At 49.5% G+C, this 27,003-nt stretch overlaps 12 protein-coding genes across 29 annotated transcripts; 6 read left to right on the top strand and 6 right to left on the bottom strand.

The window, feature by feature from the left end:
* The first annotated feature begins 239 nt into the window (after positions 1 to 239).
* PPTG_02629 (hypothetical protein) lies at positions 240 to 2,249 on the top strand. Its single transcript, XM_008893825.1, has one exon. It carries the CDS (start codon positions 260 to 262, stop codon positions 1,556 to 1,558), a length of 1,299 nt encoding a protein of 432 aa, XP_008892073.1. The 5' UTR covers positions 240 to 259; the 3' UTR covers positions 1,559 to 2,249.
* A 1,982-nt stretch (positions 2,250 to 4,231) lies between these two features.
* Positions 4,232 to 7,636, top strand: PPTG_20956 (hypothetical protein; the record flags this gene model as incomplete). Its single annotated transcript, XM_008894383.1, has 3 exons — positions 4,232 to 5,825; positions 6,214 to 7,307; positions 7,541 to 7,636. The coding sequence occupies 3 exons, from the start codon at positions 4,232 to 4,234 to the stop codon at positions 7,634 to 7,636; spliced, it is 2,784 nt and encodes a 927-aa protein (XP_008892631.1).
* Positions 7,637 to 8,233: 597 nt separating this feature from the next.
* On the bottom strand, positions 8,234 to 9,541 carry PPTG_02626 (hypothetical protein; the record flags this gene model as incomplete). Its single annotated transcript, XM_008893824.1, has 1 exon — positions 8,234 to 9,541. One exon carries the CDS (start codon positions 9,539 to 9,541, stop codon positions 8,234 to 8,236), a length of 1,308 nt encoding a protein of 435 aa, XP_008892072.1.
* Positions 9,542 to 9,628: 87 nt separating this feature from the next.
* On the bottom strand, positions 9,629 to 10,244 carry PPTG_20955 (hypothetical protein; the record flags this gene model as incomplete). Its single annotated transcript, XM_008894382.1, has 2 exons — positions 9,629 to 9,960; positions 10,037 to 10,244. 2 exons carry the CDS (start codon positions 10,242 to 10,244, stop codon positions 9,629 to 9,631), a joined length of 540 nt encoding a protein of 179 aa, XP_008892630.1.
* A 317-nt stretch (positions 10,245 to 10,561) lies between these two features.
* Positions 10,562 to 11,548, top strand: PPTG_02625 (hypothetical protein; the record flags this gene model as incomplete). The annotated part of the gene is made up of 1 exon (XM_008893823.1): positions 10,562 to 11,548. One exon carries the CDS (start codon positions 10,562 to 10,564, stop codon positions 11,546 to 11,548), a length of 987 nt encoding a protein of 328 aa, XP_008892071.1.
* Positions 11,549 to 11,645: 97 nt separating this feature from the next.
* On the top strand, positions 11,646 to 14,390 carry PPTG_02624 (hypothetical protein; the record flags this gene model as incomplete). The annotated part of the gene is made up of 1 exon (XM_008893822.1): positions 11,646 to 14,390. One exon carries the CDS (start codon positions 11,646 to 11,648, stop codon positions 14,388 to 14,390), a length of 2,745 nt encoding a protein of 914 aa, XP_008892070.1.
* Positions 14,298 to 16,177, bottom strand: PPTG_02623 (galactonolactone dehydrogenase). Its single transcript, XM_008893821.1, has one exon. The coding sequence runs from the start codon at positions 16,145 to 16,147 to the stop codon at positions 14,465 to 14,467; it is 1,683 nt and encodes a 560-aa protein (XP_008892069.1). The 5' UTR covers positions 16,148 to 16,177; the 3' UTR covers positions 14,298 to 14,464.
* PPTG_02622 (hypothetical protein) lies at positions 16,157 to 17,254 on the bottom strand. Its single transcript, XM_008893820.1, has one exon. It carries the CDS (start codon positions 17,204 to 17,206, stop codon positions 16,451 to 16,453), a length of 756 nt encoding a protein of 251 aa, XP_008892068.1. The 5' UTR covers positions 17,207 to 17,254; the 3' UTR covers positions 16,157 to 16,450.
* A 29-nt stretch (positions 17,255 to 17,283) lies between these two features.
* PPTG_02621 (hypothetical protein) lies at positions 17,284 to 20,474 on the top strand. The gene is made up of 2 exons (XM_008893819.1): positions 17,284 to 17,574; positions 17,647 to 20,474. Exons 1-2 carry the CDS (start codon positions 17,414 to 17,416, stop codon positions 19,886 to 19,888), a joined length of 2,403 nt encoding a protein of 800 aa, XP_008892067.1. The 5' UTR covers positions 17,284 to 17,413; the 3' UTR covers positions 19,889 to 20,474.
* PPTG_02620 (hypothetical protein) lies at positions 19,838 to 21,776 on the bottom strand. Its single transcript, XM_008893818.1, has 3 exons — positions 21,310 to 21,776; positions 20,473 to 21,234; positions 19,838 to 20,406 (listed from the first exon to the last, which is right to left on the bottom strand). The coding sequence occupies exons 1-3, from the start codon at positions 21,718 to 21,720 to the stop codon at positions 19,972 to 19,974; spliced, it is 1,608 nt and encodes a 535-aa protein (XP_008892066.1). The 5' UTR covers positions 21,721 to 21,776; the 3' UTR covers positions 19,838 to 19,971.
* Positions 21,777 to 21,971: 195 nt separating this feature from the next.
* Positions 21,972 to 25,045, bottom strand: PPTG_02619 (hypothetical protein). Of its 18 annotated transcripts, none has more exons than XM_008893817.1 (11): positions 24,873 to 25,045; positions 24,684 to 24,816; positions 24,521 to 24,600; positions 24,119 to 24,448; positions 23,977 to 24,036; positions 23,719 to 23,910; positions 23,539 to 23,655; positions 23,399 to 23,474; positions 22,588 to 23,324; positions 22,426 to 22,515; positions 21,972 to 22,353 (listed from the first exon to the last, which is right to left on the bottom strand). In XM_008893817.1, exons 1-11 carry the CDS (start codon positions 24,978 to 24,980, stop codon positions 22,048 to 22,050), a joined length of 2,229 nt encoding a protein of 742 aa, XP_008892065.1. In that variant the 5' UTR covers positions 24,981 to 25,045; the 3' UTR covers positions 21,972 to 22,047. The 18 variants fall into 18 exon arrangements, with proteins under 18 accessions (XP_008892065.1, XP_008892051.1, XP_008892055.1 ...); XM_008893803.1 differs by having other exon boundaries at positions 23,719 to 23,883; XM_008893807.1 differs by having other exon boundaries at positions 24,684 to 25,045.
* Positions 25,046 to 25,322: 277 nt separating this feature from the next.
* Positions 25,323 to 26,989, top strand: PPTG_02618 (hypothetical protein; the record flags this gene model as incomplete). The annotated part of the gene is made up of 3 exons (XM_008893799.1): positions 25,323 to 26,531; positions 26,595 to 26,756; positions 26,843 to 26,989. The coding sequence occupies 3 exons, from the start codon at positions 25,323 to 25,325 to the stop codon at positions 26,987 to 26,989; spliced, it is 1,518 nt and encodes a 505-aa protein (XP_008892047.1).
* Between the last annotated feature and the right edge of the window lie 14 nt (positions 26,990 to 27,003).

The following is a 27,003-nucleotide window of genomic DNA, read 5'->3' as shown; positions in this document are numbered from 1 at the left end:
ATATAAGCGACAAGCTCCCAATACTAGAGCTTTTGTCGTTCTTCGAACCAATTTCATACGGCCAAAGCAACTGAGATTGTTTCTTATTATTCAAGCACGCGTGGATGGGTGCATCTAGACGGTGGAACTGTGACAGCAAGACAAATTTACATCATGCAGCATCATTTTCAGCAACAGTTCGTCATCACTAGTTGTTTACGGTATTTTTTACCAATCAAATTGGTCAAATAAGTTCAGAACGGAACGATTACATACTGCCATGGCAGAGGACAACGATGTGTTGCTGTCGGACCAGTCTCCATTCCCGCCGCTGCAATTGACATTCGAGGAGCAGCAGCACTGCCACGATCTCAGTCTACAATTGCTAGAGTGCACGCTACACAGCTACGACGAGCGGCTGGCAGGTATAACGCCTCGTCATCATGCGAACCTCGACAGCGCACGCTGGAAGCTGCAGAAGACGCAGGAGAATGCGTCGTTGTACTCTGAGCGTATTCGCCATGTTCGAGCAGATCTGCATCTTCCCGAGGACAGTTGGAATGACCCAACAGTACTCCTGATGGTCGGGAATATCCCTGGACCCCTGGACGAAGTCATGTTCGGCATGTCCATTCCTAGTTTTGAAGCTCTGAAAGTTCGAGTATCGACACTTGGAAATCAAGAAATCGGCGGCGCAATGCTCGCGAGACTCGTAGGCCCGACCGACGAGAAACCTTTTCAAAATTTGTCCATATTCTACATGGTGAGTCAATTACCGTGGTTGGTGAGTAAAGTGGTAAAACCCCGAGACTTCGTGCTGCTGTCGGCAAGTGGAGTGATTACTACAGCGGATGGTGAACGTATTGGATACGATTTATTGCAACCGGCACCGTTGTTACAGTGTCCGCCGCTGCCAAAGCCAATGATTCGCGGGAAGTTTATGTTTGGGGCTTTGTATCGGCAACAAGAAGACGGGAGTGTGGACGTGTATATCCAACAATACGTGGAGTCAATGGGGAACCTCATGGAGTCCTTCATTATTAGCTCGACATGGCAATCATTGCTGGGATTTTTTAGCTCGCCTTTACTAGCTGAACACAAGAAACTTCAGTGGTGTGTTGCCAACATGAAAAGTGCGCGACGACGAGGAATTGCGAATGAGCTGTCAAGAATCTCAATGAATTGTTCAATGTGCTCGGTGGTGTTTGGGCGGGCAGTTCGTAGTCGCAGCAATGACCAGAAAAACTGCGTACTTTGCTTAGCGTCTGTCTGCTCGAATTGCCGTGAAGAACGAGTTTTCAAGGAGTTGGCTCCACATTCCAAAAAGAAAAAGCTTTTGATCAAGAAACGACAAGTCTTCGTGTGTCGACCGTGTCTGGAATTCGTACAAAGACACAAAGCGGCGGATATCGCGAGATCTTATATCCAGGAACAATTAACGCCAGCAGCTTCAGATTCTAGTGGTGCAGGCACGTGGGGTCTGCTTTACAGTGATTCCATGCCTACTTGGTCGCCAACTAGATCGCTTTCGATGTCTAGCGAGTCATTTGAATGTTTTGGGTGGGACAGAGACCCTTAGCTGGAGGCGTGAACTGAATAATGTGAGACAGCATAACTTTGGTCCACATTTGTGTCGTTTGAATGCTGTAGCACTGGAAATAATCCATTTCGTGGCATGTACAGTGCTTAGATGCATACTACAGTAGTGTACGAGCCAAGACATTTAGTCTCTAGCGAAGCACCTTAGATAAGAAACTTCAGCGCTGGGCTTGTGAGGACGGACCCACTTGCAGATTCCAGACTGAAATTAGCCGAGCGGAAGCCGTGAGGGATGCTCACTCGCTGGTAGGCTTCATACGTTTCGTGAATGATCGTGTTCGAGTCGTTCTTGTTACTATACATGCTGAACGGGAGTCTGGTCATCAGACTGGGGCGTTCAGTACTGTTCACTCAACCCGACCGAGTTCTCATTCGTCAAGTAGCAGAAGAAAATGAGTTATAGATAATTAGGAGCCTATCTATCTTACAAGAGTCGACATGTAACGGAGCGCTAAAAGTATCCGTGAATGACAATCGAGTGTTGACCAAATGAGGTATTCATAGTGGTTTCGCTGATTCGCGCCAAGTTTGGTGGTGCTTTCGACGTGCGCTGAGAGCTTTGGTGTAGTATGGGGAGGGTCCGCAGCTTGGACAGCAGCTTGGTGGTCAGTGGGCCGCAGCTGAGTGAACGTGGCGTAATTTCGATCTCGACGCGGCGACTACTTTTCCTGGTGTGGATGAGCATTGGAGTGGCGCCGCTACTACTCCAAGCGAGAAGCTACCTTCGCTTCTTGACCCCACACAAGATTTCCAGAAGCCTTTTGCCTCCAGATATGGACGTTAAAAACACGACTGATCTACTTAAACATTGTCCGGTTGAAGGTTTATTCATCGCTGGTATCTGGTGGAATGTTGTACCAGCGCATTATTACCCCGCTGAGGATGGTAAACTTTGTCACTTTACTGTTCCACAGTACAATATTCACGGAAATTATTATCTGGGATTTAATACCACAAAGGCGTCAAGTACAACGCCATCAAGCTGCGTGAACGAAAGCTTCCCGTTTTCTCATTATTTTTACCACGGAAGTATCGGGTATTTCGCATTTTACGAAGAAGCCCGAGGGACTTACTGCGCTAAGGACAAAACTGCGTACGTTTTGGTGGGAGGCTTGGGGACGTACGACAGTAATGGGCCTTGGCTAACCTATGATCGAGGCAGCACTGAATACCGAGAATCGTATTGGTATGGCCTTAGTGGATCTGCGTGGATAGCTTACCGCATTTTGATGCTACGGAGAAGTTATATATCCTGCAAGCGATATGGAAAGCGGTGTGATCGGCTGTGCGAAAACCTTCGACTGAATGACGCGGTGGTGTATGTTCAAGAAAGTATGCGATTATCTGCCTACGATGCAAGAAATTATCACCGAGTAGCGCTGTTGTATTTGCTAGTGGAAGGACTTATGGGCGACCTCTTTTTGCTGATCGCACAAGAAGGAATCATCGGACGTTTGCAGTATATTTCACTGGGCTACAATTTATCCGGAGTGATGTCGATGCTGTTTGAAATGGTTGAAACGATGCACTGGATTGGAGAGAGAACGCAAAGTCTGATAAAAAGACTCTTGTTCAACTATGAAACGATGCTGCTTGGCGAATGTATATGTGCTGCAGCGATGCAGCACTATCTTACTGCTCTTAACCGCTCGAAGGGCTTCAAGCGCTCCGACTATGAAGCAAAACTAGTCTCACCTTACGTATGGAGTTTGGTTGGGCATGGTGTTATTGTGCTGGGCTGTGTTCTGGTTCTCGTCACCGTCCGATCCCTAGGAGCGATTATCTACATGCGAGTAAAATATGGCTGCTTTGCGGTTTTAATAACACCATGCTGCGTGGATTCGACACTGGGAATCCGCGGTAAACTCATCGTGTTAGGAGGATATGCGTTCGAAAACCGCAAACTTTACTACAGGCTCCAAACCTTAAAAGCATTCGGGATGATGAAAATGCAGGAGGAAGACGGAAGCGAGTTTTTAGTGCTCCACAAACTCTACTGGATAGCCATTCCGAGACGAGATTTGTTTGTAATTGGATCTGTAAACGGGAGAAAAGTTCAACCATGCCCTGAAAGACTCTGCAATGGAATCGTGAGCTCGTTCACCCAAGTTTTGGGCGGCGTAGTCGGTGAAGCTGGAAGCACAAGGTGGCATCGTGGGGCTTCTAGTAATAGAGTCGCACTTGCACCAGCGACAATCAAAGTCGGAAGTCCTCGTAATCAGTCTTCTCGTCAAGTAAATAGTACCCGGGAGCCGTCACCGACCAAAGTCGGCACTTTGGAGACATCTTAAAGAAGATTTCTACAAATTTTGGCCGTAAATAATAGAAGTATAGTATATTGGAGGTCTTCAAGCAGTCTTTGTCAAGTTCGCAGCATTTCAATTATCTCAAGCACTGAGGGGCGGTAGCTGTGGCACGAGTATCAACGCAGTACTTGCTGATACTTGCACCTTGGGCACCTACCACTACAACTAAGAAGTTTTGCACAAAGTTTCTCCCGCAATTCTTATTGCATAGATCGGGTACTAAGAAAAAACGAAGGTTTCACTTCATTTTAATTATGCAGTTTCTTCGACATAAATAGATAACTCGACCATCGAATTCGTCATTTCTTTTTTGTGTTGGAATGAGGCCGCATCTCGAAGCACCAACGATGACCAAGGTGAAGGCGCATATTATTCCGAGTCATGCGGCTGGACCAGGTCTACAAGCAACAACTGGTACCCGAGGATTTCAAATATCTTCTAGGAAAATGCTGCTTTTGGTGTGGCTGGTGATGGGAGTTTTACCGATGACTTTGCAGATCAGAAGCTACGCAAAGTTCGTAACGCCACACAAAATCACTGCGCGTTTAGTGGTCCCAGACGAGGGAATATCGGAAACATCAGATGTATGGAAATTTTGCCCCGTCAAGGAATGGTACGCGGCTGGAGTATATTGGAATATGATGCCAACACATTACTTTCAACGTGAAGATGGTATTCTATGCCACTACGTGATTCCTCAATACAACGTACACGGCAATTATTTCGTGGGTAACCAGACTACAATGCCCTTCCATACGAGTCCAGAAGACTGTGCAAATGAGAGTTACCCATTCGAGCATTACTTCTACCACGGCAGCATCGGGTTCTACTCGCTTTACGGTGAAGTAAAAGGAACTTATTGTCCCAAGTACGACACTGCGTATGTTCTTGTTGGTGGGTTGGGGACTTTTGATATTAACGGTCCTCCGTTAGCAAGCGATGACGGCGGTCACGGATATCGAAGATCGTATTGGTATGCTTTCGCTGTGGCGGTGTGGATTATAGTTCGCTGTTGGATACTCCGACGGAGTTATGTGGTTTGTAGCCGATTTGCTCGATCAAGCGATCATATTTACAAGACAATGGGGCTACAAGACGCAATGGTGTTCGTTCATGAAAGTATGCGGTTGTCTGCACACGGTGCGAATAATTATCACCGCTTGGGACTAGCCTATCTGTTGGTTGAAGGACTGATGAGCGATTTGTTTCTACTCACTACACAAGAAGGAATGCTCGGACGACTACAGTGTATTTCGTTGGGATACAACTTGGCAGGTATCATGTCGATGTTGTTTGAAATGATTGAAACGATGCACTGGCTCGGTGAAACAAATCGCTGTTTCTTGAGACGAGTGTTGTTTAACCATGAGACTGTATTAGTTGGTGAACTCTTGTGCGCTGCTGCAATGCAATACTACGTTTCGTCGTTGAATCGATCAAGCCTTAAGGAATGGCGACCAGCAGCGGAGGAAGTGTCATACTACGTGATGAGTCTGGCTGGGCATGGAATCATTGTTGTTGGCTGCGTGCTGGTCATTATTTGTTCTCGAGTAATTGGAGCGGTCGGCTTCGTGCGATGGAAATTCGGCTCTCTGGCCCCCCTATCGGCACCTTGCTGTGTGGACACCGTTTTGGGTGTGCGAAGCAAGTTGATACTGCTGGGGGGATACGCTTGGGACAATGGAAACTTGTACTATAAAATATGCACTCTGAGGGCGTTCGGTCTACTAAAAGTTGTAGAGGAGGATGGAAAAGAATATCTCGCTATTCACAAACTGCACTGGTTTGCAATACCGAAAGATTATGTAGTCGTAATAGGATCTTTGCTCGGTTCCAAAGTCGTCCCGTGCGATGAGCGCCCAAGCGTTGGAACTATGAGCGCTTTCGGACGAATGATCGGGGGAAAGGCTAGTGACACAGGGAATCGCCAACGAATAGCAGGTACTGCACGATGTATGCACTGTTCCACAGTACCGATATTTACACTTTTGCTCTGCTTGATTTGTAGTCATGCCGCACACAGCTTGGGATAATAACTCGTTTATGAGATAATTCTCGCCAGTTATTTTCTTCGTTGGAATTTAATAACACGAACCGAGAACCATCACTAATGGTGACTTCTACCCAGCCCACTGCGAAATATTGAAACAAAAATTTGTTGGTATTAATATACCCGGTATTTGATGCTTTTATGGGAGTCACGACCGTTGGTTCAAAACGGACCCCAACCTATTTTCTCGTCATCGGATTCGTGTAGTGGGGGTTCCATGTAAATTAATAGACCAGTAGCGCCGGACGCACAATTTCGTTTTCTCGTCGTTTGCTGCAGCGATGATGGCAGACAAGTACTCGATGCAAGAAAGAGGGGAACGTAAAAAACTTTCAGCAACGAGAATATACGTCTTAGTTTGGATGGCTGTGGGATTAGGCCCTCTGTTTCTCCAGATTAAGGGTTACGTGCAATTCGTGACTCCGCACAAGATTTCACAAAACTTGATCACACCGGTTGCTGGAGACAAAAAGGATGCGGACCTGCACAAAGCGTGCCCTGTAAACGAACTGTTCATGGCTGGAGCGTATTGGAACGTCGCACCTACGCACTACTACTACGTCACAGATGGAGTTCTCTGTCACTTCGTCATGCCGCAGTACAATCTCCACGGTAACTATTTTTTGGGGAATACAACTGTCGAACCATATACAACTACACCAGCTAGCTGTTCAAACCACAGCTTTGCATTTGCCAACTACTTTTACCACGGAAGTATCGGATACTATTCATTCTACGCCGAAGGTGAAGGCACATTCTGTTTCTTGGACAACACAGCTTATGACATTGTGAAAGGCGTCGGGACACTGGATATCAATGGAGCTCCTCTGGCTAATGACAAAGGTCAAATTGGATATTTAAAATCGTACTGGTATGCGCTTGCAGGCTCGACGTTAGTTCTTATTCGCTGCTGGGTTCTTAGAAGAAGTTATATTTCCTGTAAGCGATTTGCCAAACATTGCGATGAAATGTCCGAGCCCGTTCGCTTCCAGGATGCGTTTGTGTATGTCCAAGAGAGCATGAGATTATCAGCACATGGAGCGAACAATTACCAGCGCGGTATACTGCTGTTCTTACTGCTTGATCAGGGACTTATGAGCGATCTCTTTCTTCTAATCACTCAGGAAGGACTGGTTGGTCGGATCCAATGTATTTCGCTCGGATACAACTTAGCTGGACTCATGTCAATGCTGTTCGAGATGGTTGAATCGATGAATTGGATATCGGAGAAGGCTCGAGTTCTTGTAAAGCGGCTACTGTTCAACTATGAAACAGCGTTAATAGGAGAACTTATCACTGCGGCAGTGATGCAGTACTATTTGACAACGTTGAACCGATCGGGTCTTCGCGACACCGAATCGGAAGCAGAGACAGTATCATATTACGTCATGAGTTTAGTGGGTCACGGAATTATCGCATTGGGATGTGTCTTTGTCATCGTTTGCACTCGATCGCTTGGAGCTGTTGCATTTGTCTTGTGGAGATTTGGCACTTTGCAAGTATTTTTCAAGCCGTGCAGTGTCGATGCGACACTAGGAGTGAGGTATAAGCTGATCTTTCTCAATGGATATATTTGGGAGAATGGAAAGCTGTTCTATAAGGTTAGCTCGCTGAAAGCGTTTGGTCTTTTGAGAATGGTAGAGGGAGATGGCAGCGAGTTCCTCGTTTACACGAAACTACGATGGAGAGCTATTCCCCGTAACTATCTATACGTCTGTGGCAGAGTATTAAATGAAAATGTTAGGCCATGTGATGAGCGCCCTTGCTCAGGTATTGTTACTCTTTTCGATCGGGCACTTGGCGGGGATATTGAAGATATTCATTTAAACCAGAGTCGACGAGTTTCAGGTAAGAATGGCACGAGCACCAACTTTAAGTATCTCACAAGTGACATTTTTATCAAATCTACTTTTTACTGATACACTCGTCTTCAGGATGTATCGCCAAAAGTGTTCAGCCTCGTACTCACGTCATTGACTTTGGAAGCACAAACGTGCAGGATAGCTAACCTCGAAACAGTAGATATCTTGGATCATCGTTTACCTTGGACGATCCCTTTGCTTTGACGAGACTTCGCAGGTAATCAGAGTATGTATACTTCCATTTCTTGATCACTTTCGCAACTAGAACCGGCTAAATGGTTGTAAGTAATTCTTCGAGAATTAAGCTTGCAGAAAAAATGAGAAGGGATTACTCCAGCGAAAAGGTAACACCGTGTTAGGGACGCTGCTTCTTGTTACTTTTTTACTGAGCTTGAAGTCTATGAAGACGCCTTTGTCTTGAACGAATATCAAAGCACTCAATCTTTTGCTGCCGACTCCATGTCTTCCACAAGTCGCGAGCCGTGCTTCTTCGTAAGCCTCGCAGTGAGCATTTCCTTGAAATCGTTCATGATAGCGTTTTCACGCTGCTGCTTTTCCTCGAAGTTGATAAGCGCAAGGGCACGCTTCTCTTCAGCAGTGTACACTTGGTTCTCCTTTCGGATACGTACTGCATTCATGCGTTTGTGACGACTACCGCTCATCACGTAGCCCAAATTTTCCAGGTTCTCGATCTCCTCACCGTTCCAGCCGACTTCACCACGACGTGGAATACGCATGTTCTTCTGCACGAATTGCGCGATAGCTGCACCCTCACCAGGCAACAGTGCCTTACCGTAGTTCATCGACGACGCGGCCGACGTCTCATCAGCTGCTACCAGAGGTTTCGGTCCAATCTCCTCGTCGTCTTCCTCTTCCTTGTGTGAGCCTTGCACAGCTTCTTTAAACTTGGCTGCTTCCCTCTTCTCGTTCTCATCCAGTTCGCTCATGCTGTCTCCAGTATCGACACTTATTTTCCTCTCTTTTTCCCTCTCCGAAGCCACCGATGCATCAGATTCGCTGCCACTGCGACTGTCATCGCTCTCACTGTCGCTGTACGAGCGTCGACGTCGCTTGCGTCTGCTCTTGCTCTCCTTCTTGTGTTTTTTGCTCTTCTTAGAGCTTTTTCTCTTGTGAGAGCGACGTGAAGACTTGGCTTTCTTCTTGCTTTTTCTACGTCGACGTCGCTCTTCCTTACTGTCGGAGCGAGAAACATCCGATAAAGATCTAGACCGCGACCTAGAAGGTGATCTGGAAAACGATCTGGATCTGGATCTGGACGGGGATGGTGTGTGTTCTCTCTTCTTCTCCTTCTTGACCTTCTTCTGCATGGGTGGGGGACTGGGGATGCCTGCCCAGATACTGAAATCGATGCTGTCTCGCTGTCTCTTCCTCTCCTCGAAAAAGTCGTCGGTCTGGTCATTAGCACTGTATCGACCTCTCCCTCGGCCACCTCCACCCTTAAATCCGCTGGGTCCGCTGGATGGCCCGTAGCGCCCCATCACCTCGTGCTCGTGGTCCCTGTGGTAACTCGACGATCTTGGACGCCCTCGACGCGGAGAACGAGAGCGCGACGGAGAGCGCCGATTGTTGCTGCGACTGCGCCGACGTCTTGAGTCTCTGTATGAAGTACGGCTACGACTGCGACTACGTCGAGGTGACGGACTCCGGTAGCGCCGGCGCGGACTAGAGCTCCGCCCCATGCTTGTATTCCAATGGCTTCCGTGACGATAGCAGGATTTCTTCATATCATCTTTAACAGGTAAAGTTTTACGTAAGTTTCATACAGGTTTGGACAAAAATGTTATTGCTGCATACGTGAAGCTGCTGCTACTTCAGGCGAGCATCGACTGAAGCGTGTCGATACGTGCGAAGTACTCCTTCGTGACCTTGTTCGCGATAGCCTTGCGAAGCCGCTTGACCTCGTCGTCGCCACGAATATCGTCCAAGAACGACAGCACAGCCTCGAATTCGTGCTCGATGCCTTGTGAAGTGGCGAGGGCTTTCAACCTGGTAATTTGCGGTACCTTGCGCGCAGACTTCGTAGCTGCGGGTGCCACAACTTCCTCTCCTCTCTCTTCCTTTTCAAGACGCTCCAGCTCGGCGTCCACGTCGTACGAGTCCCATTTGGTCTTGAGCTTGCTCCCTTGTGAGTCGAAGTGGTAGTCTGCAATAGCGCAAATGTGTTATGAATGGTCACAGCAGACAAGAAAATCGAGCCTATTCAGAAGGCACGAACTTACAGGAGTTCAGTGTGGAATTGGCAGCGGGGTTTTCCTCTTCGATCTCACACGCCTCTTTCTTGGTCTCGTACTCAATCAGTTCCTTCACTTGGTTTTCCAAGTGCATCAAACGCACTGAAACTTCCGTCGCAACAAGCTCTACCTTTCGCAGTAGCTTGATGGACTCGCGACGCTCGTTCAGCTTACTGAGTCGATGCGTGCCGCACATTCACGCCAAGAGCTCCGTTAGTTGCTAACACAAGTATTTTGAACTACAATCGCGACAATTGCTAGAAAGCTACAATGTAATTCAGATTGCATACCTGTATCGTTGGTATTGCCAGTAAGCAAGCGGCACTGCCACTAGCGCGGCAGTCGTTGCCGCCAGTTGCCACACTCGGTTCGACATTTTCCCTGAAATGACAGGCAAAACCGTTAAGTTCGATACGAGAACAGTTAAATTCGATCGTACTTACGCCAACATCGTATTTCTTCCAGCCGTTAAGAAACGAAACGCGTTTCTAAAGACCCGGCGCCGCGTTCACTATGGGGAAGAAGACCAACTGGAGTACGACTGAGGACCAGACCCTGTGCCGAGTATGGCTGACCGCTAGTGATCTGCAGCTACAGGGCGGGGACCATAAGGCGTCCAACTTTTGGAATATGGTGCGCGAGCTATTCCACCAGGAGATGGAGACGGCGGTGGAGCGTCCACTCAACGGACTTAAGGTGCGCTGGACGCGCATCAACCGCGACTCGCAGAAGTTCGCAGCAATCTTCAGCGAAATCCAGAGCAAGGGATTAAAGCAAGCGGAGGAGAATGGCGGTGAATCTGGCGATGCTGCCGCTGTGGCGCTGCTAACGGAGCAACAGTGGATTGACGAGGCCAAGGACGCGTTTCACCGCTACTACAACACTAAATTCTCCTTTGAGGGTTGCTGGAAGCAGTTACGCTACTCCACCAAGTGGCTGCAACTCTTCGCCGACTCAAGAAGCAATCCCGTAGTGATAGTGAACTCCATGCCAACGTCGACAGTTGTGACGGAGGAGGTCAACGTTGCACAGACACCATCCTCGACCGCCAGCGAGGAGGAGGAGAACACCACAACGGATAATGGTAGTGCTACAGCCCCAGCCCCTACTGCTGCTGTGCCAACTTCGTCGCCTCGCTCCAATGATACCTCACCTTCTTCCGTCGTTGCTGCAGCCGCCGTTGCTGCAGTAAGTCAGGCTTCAACAGAGGCAAACACTTTTGCTATCCCTCTTAATAAACGACGAGCAGATGCGCTGGAAGCGTCCGCCCAGGTCCCGAGCCAGCAATTGCAAGGTCTGACTGCCACGTTGATCGAAGAGCTCAAGCGCCAGAATGATTTACTTGAAGATCAGAACGCTATTGCGTTGCTCAAGGTTAATGGCGAGGCGGTCCCAGAGGAGGCCCGAGACTGCTACGAATTGCTACGAACCCGCTACCTGAAGAAAGCACGCACCAACGACACATATAGCAGCAACGGAAGAACCAGCACCCTTGTGTAGTTGCAGGGTGGACCTTGCCTAACCTATAGTTTCATACTACGGATTTTTGAGCACTTTCATTGGTCAATCCTAGCAATTAATTCGAAAATCGAGGTCGATGGAGCCGAAGGACGTTGCGGACGCCGTGACAGATATCCGACAATTTTGGGGATCGAGGCACGGCTACACGGATGAGGAATTGTTTGCCAGAGCTAAATGCCAATGGGAGAGCTTCGGGAGGTCCGACGACGCTGCTAAAGAGTTCGTGCTACAAGTGGTAGCCTGTCAACTGGAGGAGCAGCTTCTGTTGTGGTTGCTACAGCCTCATGCTGCTGACACTGCAGAAGATATCCAAGTATTGTTAACTGTTTGCAAAGATCCGTATTTTATAGCGGATGGGTTGGAGTTGCTGAAGCCAATGCTAGATGCGTTGTTATTGGCAGCGAGTGTTCGAGCTGCAGCTTGTGATCGAAATGGCAAGAACCGAGCGCAACGAATGGCTGAGATTCTGGACATGATGATAGGAAAAGCGTTGACAAGGAGCAAGGCTAAGAGTGTTTTAAGAACATTGCAAAAGAGCGAGTCGAGCGAGGATGATGATACTTGGACACGGTTTCTGGAGCTGCCTAATGTACTGGACCCTCGAGTGTTCAATTCACGAAGTGGTCGCGATTTTATGGATGCAACGAAACAAATCGTTGCATTGCAGCAAGCTGAGCTAGCTGTTGTGCAGGGAACAGTTGATGGGGTGGGGCTAGATGATGGCAATCAGATCCCAACTGCCGATATTTTATGGGATCTTATGGTGCAAATTGTGGGTTTGATAAAAGCGAATGCAGATTCGAGTAAAGACACCGAGGAAGGTACTGCTGGTGTAGTTAATCCTTCGCTGTGTTTCGTGGCAGGTGCAGATTTGGAGGGTTATTTGAAAGCGAAGGCATCTGTTGCTGTACCCCGCGTCAACGATGCCTCAGATCCTGAAATTGGCGTTGATATCGACGATATCGAGCTGTCAGCTGTTGAGCAGCTCACAAACGATTGGATTTCGTCAAATGGAGAGTCCTTGTTCTCGAAGGACATACTTGAAAAAGTGTACGCCGAGTTGTTGGCATTGAGAAATCTTGACATTATCTCGATCCAGACATCGTTCCTCCTGGGCACGCAGATGCGTGTCAAACGCTGCTTCATTGACCGCTGCGATTCAATGAAAGATGAATTCGAGCGACGGATCAGAAGGATATTTAACCGTCTCACTGACAAAAGCCAAGTTTTGGAGCATGTTGAGGGATTAGTTGTTTTGGCTGCATTTTGTCCTGGTCAAGTTGTTCGGCAATGTATTCGCGGCGCTCACACTGACATACTACACCACCATTTGTACATAAAGGTGCTATGTGCATGTCCGCTGTTACTGGATTGGAAGGGGGAAACTCAAGACGAGACAGACACTTTGCTGATGCGTGAATTGCGTCAGTCATTACTTGATATTTCTAGCACCCAGAGCAACTTTGATCGAGAAAGTCAGAATGTGCTCTCATTTTCCCTGTCTCTTGTTGGGATCGATAGCGATTCAACTCCAAAGCGGGATGTTTCAGCAATGACAATAACCCAACTTCTCGATGGAGTGACCAAAGCGTGCTTTTGCACCGGTCTGAGTATGGAAATGCAGCTGAATCTGCTCGCTCTCACCCGGCAGTTATTCCAGCGCATTGTGGTGGCCAGTGGTGGTTTAGATATCGATCCTGCCGTCTTGAAGGTTATATTCGATCTGGTTTTCGAAGCTCTTTGCTCTCCTAATGTTAGTGATCTTAGGTTCGCGGTTATCGCCCGTGAGAAATTGCTGCTGTTACTCAAAAACACCATGGAGTTGATGTCTGATCCTGTGTCGATGATCAAGCTCGATAAGTTGAATACTCCGCTCAATCCGTCATTGTGGACACTTATCAGCCTTTTCAACAATGATTTTGGCAACGATGAGCTCTGCAAAGGGTTGAGAGATGTGGCAGCAGTTGAAGCTTATATGCAGGAAAGCTCGATGGCTAGTTTGTCATTACCGCGTGTAATTTCTGGTATCCAAGTGTTGCTTTGGGGGTTACTCTGGAGTTCAATGCTAACAGAAAATATGTCTGTGGAGTCTACTAAGGCTGAAACTTGGAGACTGTTGGACTCAATTGCTGAATATGAGAGCTTTCCAGAATCAGACTCGACAGTGCAAACAATCAAAGGCAATCTCCTGGTCCAATCTGCAGTCGCAGAAATGATGCTCGAGTGTGGAAGCGATCTTTTCCAAGCTCTGCACTGCAACGTCATTCCGTACCTACTGGAATATGAGCCAACTGAAATTTCGCAGGAAGAGAGGCTTACTATTCCCAATTGGGCTGCTGGGAGGTTGTCCGAGCTACGAGATTTTGATTTGCAAATATCGTGTCGACCAATGCCGACCCACTCGATAATGCGCTATGTTGCAAAATGCTGGGGTCTCTCTGGGGCCGCTAACATCCAACTAGCTGCTCCATCCAATGTACTGTTAGTTGGATCTCTCAGTCATGTACTAACAGGCCTCGACCAAGCTATTGCGTCTTCCCAGAAATCACTATCAGAAAATTTGTTCTGTATCCAATGGCTATGTATCCTGGTGTCGACCGCAAGTGAACTGCATTTGGACACGCTTTCTACCTGGCCTGCCGTTCGGACACAACTGGCGCTGTCACTCGTTCGTTTATTGCACCAGCTTGCCCAATTGAGGGAAATATCAACGGCTGAAGCACATTTCAGTCAGAATTTCGTAGCAGCATGGCTGGCATATCTGCCTGCTGGCCAATTCGATCAGGTTTTCAATTATCTAGCCACCAGGACAAACAAGTAAATGTAATATTGAACATGAAAGCGCTTCTCTTTGTTCACATGTTCGGAGGAGGGATTTCTACAAGCGCAAACAACTTAAGCGCACATTTCGTCCACAATGTGGTTCGACAGAATGTGGTGAGGGTCAAGCTCATCGCGAGCCTTCTTGAACTTGTTGAGCGGGTATCTCTTGTTCAGACGATCGCGGATCTTCTTGCGTTCGGCAGCATCTTCGGGCCACTCGATCTTAGCCCAGTGTTCCGTTGCTCCGAACGGCTCCATGAAGTCGCGGTACATGGCGTAAAACTCCATGAAGCGGTCCTTGATGGCCGTACGAATCTTCTTCTCCGCCGTTGGCAAGTACAGGATGACACCCACCCAAGAGAAGATCTGGTCAGGGTTCGGAGACGATGCAGGGCTCATCAAGGAATTGCTGCGGGCCGACCAGCGCTGCTCGATCGGCGAGTGTGCCGGGATGTCCTCCTCGTCAATACGCTTGAGAAGTTTCTCCATAAAGTCAAGCTCCAGCGTACCAGCGGTTGGGAACGAGACCTCCTCCACGAGCTGCTGGCCACCGCAGTCGAAGCCAATGATGTCATCCGAGTATGCCACTCGGTAACCCTCGCTAAGCTTCCAGAACTGCTTTTCCACCTCGTTCACACGAATGACGTGCTGCTTGTCGAGCGGGTTAATCTCAAGTAGTTTGTCACGCATCTTCGTAAAGCTCCAGTCAAGATAGTCCGGCTCGGGATTGCCGTTGGTCAGCTCCAGATACAGCTTGCGAGGGGCCTTCATGCGCACCTCGTCACTGTTCTGCACTGGTGGGAAGCGATTCTCGTTGAGTGGTTCGTCTTCTTGAGCGCGACGACACTGCACCACAACCACGGCGTCAGTGTACGGGATCCACATGTAGCGCAAGTGCTGGAACTCGACGAGCCACCGGTTGTGGTTCTTGCGGATCTCGTCCACCGTCATTACTGTGGTCTTTTCAATCAGCTTGTGCATGGGCACACACTGCAGCGTGACTTTGGTCACCACACCGAGCGCTCCTAAGCCACACTTGGCGAGCTGGAAGAGCTCCGGGTTCTGCGTGGCACTGAGGGTCATCTTGCCCTTGGCAGGAGTGACGATCTCCATCTCAACGATCTGATCATCAATTGGAGGAATACCTGCGCCCGTGCCGTGGCATCCAGCCTGGCAGATGCCGCCCACCTGCTGGTCACGGATGGAAGCCACGTTCTGCATGGTCATGCCGTATGCGCGGAGCTTGTCCAGCAGCTCTCCGACGATCACACCGGTCTCCACCGTCACTTGAAGCTTCTCCTTATCCACTTTGAGGATCTTATCAAACAGTGCTAGTGTCATAAGCGCCTCATTAGCGTCACCGTTGCCAGCTGCCTTGCCCGAGAAGCCCAAGCCGTTGGGAGAGACACCAGCGCCCATGCATCGCAGCTTTTGCTTCTTGTTGTGGTACGTCTGCAGAAGCTTCTCCACTTCGTCCACCGTCTCAGGGACGTAGAAGTTCTTGGGACGGCACTCGTGCGTAGCCGACCAGTTAATGAACTCGTGGTGGTCCTCGTTCATCGTGGCATCCGAGAGCCCCACGGCAGCCAGAGCTGTGCCGGCAGCAAGAGCTGCAGTCCACTTGAAAGATCCCCGAGAGGAAACCCGTTGCTGTCCAGCAGTACGAGCAGAGTGTAGACTGGCTGTCTGCACAGCGCCGAGTTGGCGAGCGGCATGGGAGCGCAGCGCGCGGGCAAGCGTAATAGGCTTCAGCATTGCGGTGCAAGTTTGTAAATGAGCCGAAATGTGACGAATTGCGATGAAAATTTGATTAGGTAAACGCGAATTTACTGGTTATGCACGAATCAGATCATTGGAAAACACGTGCATCTGAATTTTCAGCCTACCGCTGTCAAACACGTCTACTTTCACTACAGCTGGAAGATCGCTGTCTACAGCTTCCTGCTCATACGATGGGAAGGCAACAGCATCTGCTTCAGCGATCGTGTGGATCCTTTACAGCGGCTACGATCTCACGCGCTCATGGATTCCATTCGAGCGATCCTTTTGAATGACGCTTTACACGGGGCAGTTGGTCTGGATGAACTTGACAGCCGCGTGCCAGGCCTTCATGACGGCCGTCTTGGTGGCGGCGTTGTTCATGTCGCCGCGGTGCACCCAGCCGTGGTTCTGGTCAGCGAACAGCAGCACATCCGACTTGGCGCTGATGTCTTCACGGGACTTGAAGATCTTGTGCACGCTGCCGTCCGGCTTGACGAAGTCCGGGTCATCACCGGCAGCCATCAGCAGTTGCGGAACCTTGACGGCCGCAGCGAGCTTGTCGACAGCACCGTCGCCCTTGAGCATGTTCTCGACGATCCACGTGGGGTGGAATGACACGTGGCCTACCACGACCGGGTCGGCCTGCGTGGTCTGCGTGGCACCCACCCACGAGCCCCAGCACATACCGTAACTGGCGATGCGCTCGGCGCCAACCTCGTTCTTGAGGTAGTTGACGGCGTCTTGGATACGTGGGCCGAACTGCTCTTCGAACGTGTACTTCTTGAACCAGTCGACGAGACCGTTCGTATCGGTGAGGTAGTCGCCGTCCGTGAGGTCCACGACAACTACAGCGTAGCCGAGCTTGCCCAGCGTGTCGGCGTCCGCCTTGGTGCGGCCGCTGTCCAGGCCGTAGATGTCCGGGTAAGCGATGACACCAGCCTTGGAGGAAGCAGGGCCCGTCACGTAGATATTGGTGTTGCCGGCCTTCTTCATCACACCGATGTGGTCGGCCGCATCGCGGGCAGGCTCAGCAGTGACGGGACAGCAGCTCATTGGAGATAGGAGAAGAAGAGTCTTCAGCACTTCGAGGCAGATCTAAGAATGACATGCATGGGAAAAGTGTGTGTCGTTTCTGGTGGTGTGATTGGGTAAGTGGGAGGGTTCAATATTTCTGAATTCATGTCACTTGACTTGTAGTTTGTAAGTGAAATGTCTAATTTCTGAACCCGTATAAGTGTCCTCATCACTTCAACTGCCACAATGGGCTCCGTCCTGAGCAAGGCTCCTGTGCGGGCATCTACCACAACATCAACGACCACCAAGGGTGTCTACGCTCCGTCACCCCCCTCCAACTCGCGCGCGGTGGTCCCTGGATCCTCCGACGAGCAGTTGGACTTCGAAGAGGAGCTGGAAGCCAAGAGGTCTATCGTGTCTTATTACTGACTCACTGCTCAAATTCTGACGCTTACTTTACTATTTTGCTGTCTGCTTAGAGAGGAGGAAATTGCAGAGAAGCAGAAGGCGGCGGTGGCACACGTCGTTGAGAACCTCTTCCCGTATGCACCTGTGACAGTACAGACGCAAAAGTATCCGAGTACGAGCCCAAAAGCAGGCCAGTCTTACCTCTGGATCACAGTTGATGAGGCTGAAATCAAGCGAAGAGGAGGTGGAGAGAGTGCCATACGCTATCCTGTGGGCGCAGCAGTCGATAAAAACGGCAATGTGTTTGTATCGGAAGCAGGGAGCACGCCAAAAGCCAACTCAAAAGATTCTACCACTCCGTACAAAATTTCAGCAGAAAACATCATGAACTTTGTGACGAACAAGAATCCTCCACCAATGTTGAAACCGCCAAGACTGGTAGAAGCGCAGCAAACAGAGCTGGTTGTGAAATGGAAGAAGTCGACGGACTCAACTGTTGATCGCTATGAAGTGCAATACCGTCGTTCTGATAGCCCATACAATGCATGGGCAGGGCTAGCCGTAGTCACAGCCTGGAAACACGTCAGCTTGAGCGGTGTGAAGTGCCATACCCCGTTTGAGTTCCGGGTCCGTGCACGAAATCCTGGAGGATGGAATGATTACAGTGATGCAAGTGAGGTTTTCTGGACGCTGCCTGGTCCTCCAGACGTTCCTCGACAACCTATAGCTGGTACTGTTTCCAATACGTATGCAAGTATCTTTTGGTTTCCTGTCAAAGCCAATGGAGCTCCACCAGTTATTTATTCTCTTGAGATGAGAGAAAGTGGTGGGGGCCAACAATCGTCTTTTCTTCAGGTATATGAGGGAACTGGAACTGGGTTTGTTGTTGGCGGACTCACTCCAAAAACAACGTACACGTTTCGTATTCAGGCGTCCAATAGTGTTGGAGCTACTGGGTTTGTTGAAAGTAAACTTGTCAAAACAATGGCTTACGGTAAGCCGGAAATTGTGGAACTTACGAGTGCAGAGAAAACTGCAGCGTATGATCGTTGGGTGCAATGCTGGGATCCCAAAACAGAGCAAGTGTTTTACTTTAATAAATTTACAAGCCAGCGGGTAATTGAGGAACCACCGGAGCTTGCTGTTGTAAGAGAGGAGAAGGGTCTTATAAATATTGAAGAAACACCAGAAATGGTATTCAGGCGCAAGCGATTTCGTTTTCACCGTGAAATCCGCCAAAGTATGCAGGGTCTTAACTTTGGCAGCATTATGAAGATTGAGCTCCAGCGCGAGTCTATGTTTGAAGGAACAATGAAGTACTTCCAGTCTCTCAAGAAGGCTGATCTGGTTGCCAAACCTAAGATTTCATTTGAAAATGAACCAGGAATTGACTCGGGTGGACTGTCAAAGGACTGGTTTCTGCAAGTGTCGAAGATGGCTACCCACAAAGATCGAAGGTTGTTTAAAGTGTGCGATGAAGGACTATTTACAGTTGATATCTCGTCGTCGGAAGTCCCAAACTTTGCCCAGCAGTATAAGTTTCTGGGTAAATTCATTGCAAAGGCGATATTTGACAGACAAACGCTGGATTTGCCTTTATGCAACGTATTTTACAAGCACTTACTGCTAATACCTACAGGAATGGATGATCTTCAACAAATGGATTCACAGTATCATAAATCGTTGGTATGGATGCTTGAAAACGACATTGAAAACGTGATCGATGAGACCTTCAGTGTGGAGATGGAAGGTGGAAAGAAGCCTGCCATCGTGGATCTAAAGGAGAACGGCAGGGATACTCCAGTTACTGACGTCAACAAGCAAGAGTACGTGGATCTGGTGGTGCAGTGGCGTACACAGTTTGGTGCTCAAGCGCAAATGGATGCTTTAGTTCAGGGTTTCACCACCCTCATTCCTCTGTCCGCTATCAAAACCTTCGATTTGGTGGAGTTAAAACTGCTAGTGAACGGGAAACCAACGATTGATGTAGAAGAGCTCCGCTCCTGTACTGTCTTCCAAGGTGGCTTCGATGAGCACTCACAAGTTGTACTCTGGCTATGGCAGGCTTTGCGTGAATTCACAATCGAATTACGTGGCCAGTTTCTAAAATTTATGACAGGTACGAACAAGATTCCGCTCGATGGCTTTGAGCCTCCGTTAAACTTGACCAAGTCAGACCTTGACCCCCAGGCACTGCCACGAACGCATACATGTTTCAATCAACTCGTACTTCCTGAATATACTAGCTACGAAACACTTGTCGAGAAGGTTACGTTTGCAATCAACAATGCTGAAGGCTTTGAGCTTTCTTAAAGTCACCAATGACACGAAAAAAACGCTTTGGATTGCCACTTATGTGTCTTACAAACCGTCTGTACAAGTTTGGGTTGCACCAGTTAGCTAAAGTCGATTCCCTGGGCAAGCGGAAGCTCCTTGCTATAGTTAATGGTGCACGTCGAACGACGCATGTACTGTTTCCATGCGTCACTACCAGACTCGCGACCACCACCAGTCTCCTTCTCGCCACCGAAAGCTCCACCAATCTCAGCACCGCTAGGTCCGATGTTGATGTTCACAATGCCACAGTCCGATCCCAGAGGTCCTGTCCACTTGAAAATTGCTGCCTGGTTCTTCGTGAACAGAGACGACGACAAGCCTTGTGGAACAGCGTTGTTCTTCTCGATCGCCTCCTCAAGAGTCTTGAACTTCAGCGCATACAGGATTGGTGCAAAAATTTCCTTCTGGACGATCTCAGCATCGTGGGCGATGGAAACGATAGTCGGCTCCACGAAGTGGCCCTCGCCTTCGATCTTCTTGCCACCAGTCAGAATCTGCACAACAAACAAGGAATGTTGTTAGAACACATTTCAACACACCAACAATACTGATGCACACACCTCGCCACCCTGTTTCTTGATAGAATCGATGCCGTCCAGGTAGTTCTTGACAGCCTGGGTGTTGTGCAATGGGCCACACAGAACACCATCCTTCAACGGGTCACCGATCTTGACGTTCTGGTACGCAGACACTAGACGTTGGAGGAACTCATCGTGGATGTCTTCGTGGAGGAAGAGACGACGGAGCGACGTGCAGCGCTGACCGGCCGTTCCCACAGCAGAGAACAGCGTCGCACGCAGAGCCATCTCCATATCAGCGTCCTTGTCCACAATCATGGCGTTATTGCCACCCAACTCGAGGATGGTCTTACCAAAGCGAGAGGACACCACCTCGTTCACGTGACGACCCACCTTCGTGGACCCCGTGAACGAGATTAGCTCCATACTCTTGTCATGCAGCATCGCCTCGCCGACTTCGGCGCCGCTTCCGCAGATCAACGAAGCGATAGCACCAGAGTGGCCATTGCGTTCCAGTACATCAGCAATGATCTTCGTGCACGCCACGGAAGTTAGTGACAGAGATTCGGACGGCTTCCAGATCTGAGTGTTACCACACACGAGACTCAGCGCGGCGTTCCAGAACAACACCGCGCAAGGGAAATTGAAGGCCGTGACGATGCCCACGTGGCCCTTAAGCGGGTTGTAGCGCTCCATCATGAAGTGACCGGGACGCTCAGAAGGAATCACAGAGCCGTTCAGTGTGCGGCTGAGACCCACAGCAAAGTCACAGATATCAATGGCTTCCTGCACCTCTCCAACGCCCTAAAAATCACCACAAAGGCAACAATACAAGCGTAAGAGCCTTCAGATAGCTAGTAATACGTCTGAGGGCCGTACCTCCACGTAGATCTTGCCCATTTCAAGCGAGATAAGCTTGCCTAGCGCATCGCGCTTGTTGCGCAGCTCTTCTCCGATCTGGCGTACGATCTCTCCGCGCTCAGGGGCAGGTAGATCGCACCACTTAGGCTTGGCGTCGTCCATAGCGGCCACCACCTTCTTATAGTCAGCCTTGTTACCAGCGCGCACACTGGCAATAGGCTGGCCGTTCACTGGGCTCACAGACGTGTATACGTCGCCGCTGCCGAACCACTTGCCATTGTACACACCGTGGTTCTCCTCCTTGAGGCCCAGCTCCTTCAGGAATGGGAACTGCGCGAGGCTGCCTGACGCCACGGACATGCGGCGCCGTGCCAGCTGCGTCATCATGAGCGCCGACTTAGTCTGCTTTCCACGGGCAAGACTCAGCATTGTAGTGGGTTCGGGGCAGGAGCGAGTGCGCAGATGAAGGCGAATTCGATTGTGTGCGGATCCGGAAACGGCAAACTGTGGAACTTCAATGAGACTTAGTGTGGCGCACACTATTCCGCCGTGATGATAGTCTTGACGTCCAATCCAATGTTTGGAAATTGACTGACGTATGCAACATCAAACAGCTGCACCTGGCCACTGACGTGGTCTTGGACAAAAACTCTAGGTATGAAGCATGCAGTAAACATGCAGGATTTGAGGAGTCTCGAGTGACTCGCAGCTTCGGTTTATTGAGCAATTTGTTCAAATGTTGAGAGCTTTTAGCTGCTAATTACCCTGGAAAGTCTGCTTCTCGAACAGGTGCAGTGTTAGTGTGGACAGGAACGCCGGGAACGACCGACATGTCGTCAGGTAGGCGAATACGCGCTGGTTGATCTGAGAGCAGAACTCGCTGTCCAGCAGCTCCAACGATCCGTTCGACTCCATGCGAACCAGCAGCTCGTCATCATCGTGCTCGGCGTACACGGAGCGCAGGCGAAGCAGCTCCATGCCGTTGCTCTTTCTTAAATCCACCTTGTAGCCCGTCAGCAAATACACAGCCTCTCTGTACTGTCGGATTTGGTCACCGAACACCTGCAAGAACAAGGAGATATCATTATTGTGTGTTAATTTGGTAATTGCAAGCAGCATGACGAATCTGCGCACCTGCTTCAGACGCTGATTGAGCTTCTTGAGGCCCTCCACCGTATCATACGACGTTGTGGTCGTAAGTTTGTCCTCAGCAATACCAGGAGACTGCACCCAAGACAAAGATCATATTAAAATCTTCAACGCAAGAATGATGAACATCGCGTCGGTAAAACGTACCTCTGCGTCTTCGCCGTCTGTGAGTTTGCTGAGTCTTGACCGCAGCGCCTCGTTTTCTTGACGCAGTTTCTCAATGTCACTAGATTTGGCCTTACTTTGGAGCAGCTCACGTGTTGGATTTACAGCCAAATGCACAATCTTCGTCGTTTCGACGTTGAATTCGCCTCTGCCCAGCCGCTTCTCAAAGACTGCCAGTTCCATCTCCGCCTTCTCAAGATGCTTTTTCAGATTTCCATTCTCCTGCTTCGCGTCGGCCAGCGCCTTCTCCAGTCGCTCAATCCGAGACTCATACTTCTTGACAGCAGCAGGTGTCGCCATGGATTTTTGAGTGGACTCCATCCCCTTAATCAACTCTTGTGACTGCTTCAGCAAGGACTCCAGCAAGGCAACGCGCTTTGTTGAGAGCTCATTTGCCTCCTGGTCGTCTGGATCCTTTCCGTACGTTTCAAGAATCTCGATCAGCTCTGCGTTCACCTTCCGTAAGTGTGTGACCACATCGTTGGAGCCATTCATCTTCTCCTGAATCTCCGCCAACTGCATTTCAAGCTTTGCGCAATTGTTACCCGACGTGATCAAGTCGCTTTGGAATTTTTCACATTGCTTCTCCAGCCGTCGACGTTGGATCTCGGCGTTGCTCTTGTGCTCGAATAGAATTTCAAAAGCATTTTGGCGCGCCTTATACAGCTCAATTACTGCAGCCGCCGGTCGGTTCTTTAGGTCCTCCAATGACACACCACCTGCAAATGGACAAGCGATACGTAATGCGTTAGCACCTTCGCGTGAATAACAGAATAAATGCAGCTCCACGTACTCTTTTCTTCCTTCACAATTGGTTCAAAATAGTCGTAGAACTGTTTGTGGGCCTCCTCCACGAGCATTGCACTCTCCTGTAAAAGATAAAAGACGTTAGAGCACAAACAGCGTTGGAGCAGTCATATTTTAGCAACGTACAATGCGTTTGAGCGACTGAGTGTTCCGCTCTTCACTCTGCTGCAGCTTCTGGGTCGTCTGATACAGCTTTTCCTGCAGAATAGAAGATGATCGAGACACCTCGATCAGGTCCACCAACTATAACGAACAGCATAACATCAGAATTTTGTTTTAATCAAGACGCGACCATCGTGTACGCACCTCAGCCTTGAGTTTGCGCTCTGTCGACTGCAATTGCGTGATCTGCTCGTTTAGTTCGCGAACTTCTCTCGCATTTTCCAGCGTCTCTTGCGCTCCAAGCAAAGTAGACGCTGCATGTTCAGCCTCCAAGCTCTTCTCCTTCAGCTGGGACTCTAGCAAACGAATCTTTGATTCAAGAATATTGTCCTCGCTCTGAGGAACATTAAATCGAATAAATAAACGACACAGAAACAAGTTGAGCATCAGCCCCGAACTAACCTGAGAAGAGGTCGACGACGAGTCTTGAGCAGCTTCCAGTTCATCCTGTAAAAGCTGGATCTGTTACGACATACACAAAAAAAAAAGAATGTTGGTCGCCAGCTCACGTGTAATCTCGTCAGCGCATCTACTGTTCGCTCACCTTCATCGCCGACTGTCTAGTTTGTAAGCGCAGTTGGCTGGTTGCTTCGAGAGCTTTTTCCTTCCACTCGTTCAGCTTCCCCTCGACAAGCTCCAACTGCGCCTCCAGCTCAACCACTCTCTTCTCCAGCTGCAGTTTTTCCGCCGAATATTCATTTGTGAGGGTCTTAAGCTCCATCCGCGTCTCCTCCTCCTCCACCACAGCAAACTTTAGCTGGCGTCGAAGTTGGTCCAGTTGCACGTCTCTCTCCTTCAGCTCGATCTGGTGGCGCTGGGAGTTTGTCTCCAACTGAATCTTCAGCATCTGCATCTCTCGCTTCAGCTCCTCATTCTACATAGTAGTCCACCACACCGTCACTATCAGCCCCATCATAATACTTCTGCTGTGTGTCGATAGTCGTACCTTGGAGACCGCAATACTCTCGATCTCGAGTCGTTGCCGCTTGTTCTTCCTCGCACTTTCAGTCTCCACAGCTTGCTTGGCTATGAAGTAGCAATAGTCCAATATAACATTGTCAGTCCGAGCCTGTACAGTCTAGTTCCTTGTGTATCGTAGTCTCCTGCACCTTCTGCTCGCTCCTTCTCCAGCTCCAGCACGCGCTCCTGAAGCTTCCTCACCTGCTCGGGCGAGAGGTTATTACTGCTCTTGTTCGGCGTGTTCATGTCGTCCAGGAAGGTGCCGTTGGATCCGCCTTTGGACTGGGAACAAAAGTTACATTACGGTCTAGCAGAGGCAGAGAACGAGAGTTTTTCACCTGTAATGAGCTGGTATCATCGACGTAAAACACTTGCGACGGGTCCTTGGGTATCGGCGAGCACAGGAACGACGAGGACAAGGCCTTCTTCCGCTTGCCCTCGACCATCGCCCCCTTATGGGATCACTTTGAATGGACTTTTTGGCGCGTGGTTTAGTTGCGCTAGGTTTAATGGTCGAAACTAAAAACAACCATCAAAAAATGTGGGGTTTTGAAAACTGTATCCATCCAGTTGTGTCCAATTGTGGGTGAATTGACACAATTTATTTGTCGTTTTACAAATTTCAACTTACGATCTGTCAATTCACCCACAACGGGATGGATATTTTTCGATGAGGTTAAATTATTTATTTAAAACTGTGTGTTTTTTCAAAGTTTTTTTTCAGTGCCTAGTCACAGTTGAAGATCGCTATGTCACTATTCTGAGGATGCTGCACGAACATTTCACAAATGAGCTCCGAGGAATGCACTGTTGTGGACGGGGGCGTGTGCGTGCGCTACGCGTGCAAATGTGGGCACTTAGCGCCCATGTGTTCACTGTTCTTCAGCGAGACTTGTGAGAAACTGGTGTGTCGCTTGCCTCGATGCAGCGTGGAAGAGTTCGAGTCGTACTATTGCGGGAATCTGTTGGTAAATCTGCCGTCAAAGGAAGCGTCCATGTACCAGAACCGCTCGAGTCGCTGCTTCAGCTGCCCTACGTGCGAAACGGTGCTCTCCACAGTCATGCACGAGCAGCGGTACTTTTTCCTATGCGCTCACTGCCGCTGGGACTCGCTGGATTTGGGGCTGGTGGACGACGACCAGGACGCGCTGATCATGACGGCCATCACACGCGAGCGCCAAGCGGCTCACGAGGACGTCTTCCAGGCATTGCACTCGCACTACGCAACGCTGACAAGCTCCTCGGCCAATGGAGGCGCCACTCCGGCGCTTTCATCGAGTTCTGGGGCATCATTCGGTCGCAGCAGCTCTCTCCAGTTGCTTGCGGACTCGATGAAGGAACTACAGCGTGAGCACCAAATGAAGAAGTTCAGATTACAGAGAATGGCGGAGATGGGAGGATGGAAGTACGATCAGGCGCTTGCTAAGGTGCAGGAGAAGGAACAATGGCTGCTCCAGCAAAGGCGTGAGCACCAGTGGCCTGAGCTGACGAAGCAGCTTGCGGCGTTGCAGACCCAAGGGACGTCGTGGGGTCAAGACACGCCAGAGAAGACTCGCGAGATGCTGGGAAAACTATCGCAGAAACGCGATATGGGGAAGGTGTCGACGCTGCATCAGCGACTACTGAATTCGTTGGATCAGTCGCGTGATGTGGAGAAGCTCTTTCCGTCTCGACCACTGCTGCGCGTGAAGCGGACGTGGCGGTGTGTTGAGTCGATTGAACGAGGCACCGCTGGTATCCTCGTCAAGCCACAGATCAGCCCTATGAGTGGCGATAGCTCGCTGCCCGTGTCAGCGTCTTGGTTCAAAAAGGCGAACCTAGCCGCGCAGTACGTGCCTGTCATCACGTTCCAGCGACTGCCGTACCGTGTCGACGGTACTGGTAGTGTTGAATGCGTTCTACTCGTTGAGAACCCACTGGATGATGCCATTCGCATTACTTTCCGGGTTGCTCCTACGACATCAGAAGTTGACAAAAATACCCTCGAGAACGGACAGGTATGCTGCAAATTATGAAGTCACCTCTATTGCGACTTCAAGAGCTAACGTTTGTTGATGCAGGTCGTACTGCAAGATTCGACTCCGATCATCGTTGGACCGTACGAGGATCCGAATCTCGCAGATGCTTTCATCGACGATGAGCCGCCCTTCGGTCTTAATGGTGACGAACACAACGCGATGCTGATTCAAGCTACAAGAAATTTAATCAAGATCAAGCTACCTGTAAGTCAACGCTGTTGTTAACATGTCATTCTCAGTGGATTTGATAATTCTGACGTGTTTCGTCTGCGTATTTCTGATACTTTTAGCTGGTCAGTGATCCAGCTACGCCAATCTCGACGATTTCAGCACGATTCGTCATGGACACGGAAAAGTTTGATGAAGATGCGAATGAGGTTATCGAGAATACGCTGCTAAGTGTTCCTGTCGTGATCACCGCTCCAATCCCGCAATAAGTCAATCGTTCAAA

Source organism: Phytophthora parasitica (assembly GCF_000247585.1).
Source record: "Phytophthora parasitica INRA-310 unplaced genomic scaffold supercont2.2, whole genome shotgun sequence".
NCBI classification, from domain to species: Eukaryota; Oomycota; class Peronosporomycetes; order Peronosporales; family Peronosporaceae; genus Phytophthora; species Phytophthora nicotianae.
The sequence above is the reverse complement of the archived record's forward strand: the minus strand, read 5'-3'. Positions and strand labels throughout refer to the sequence as shown.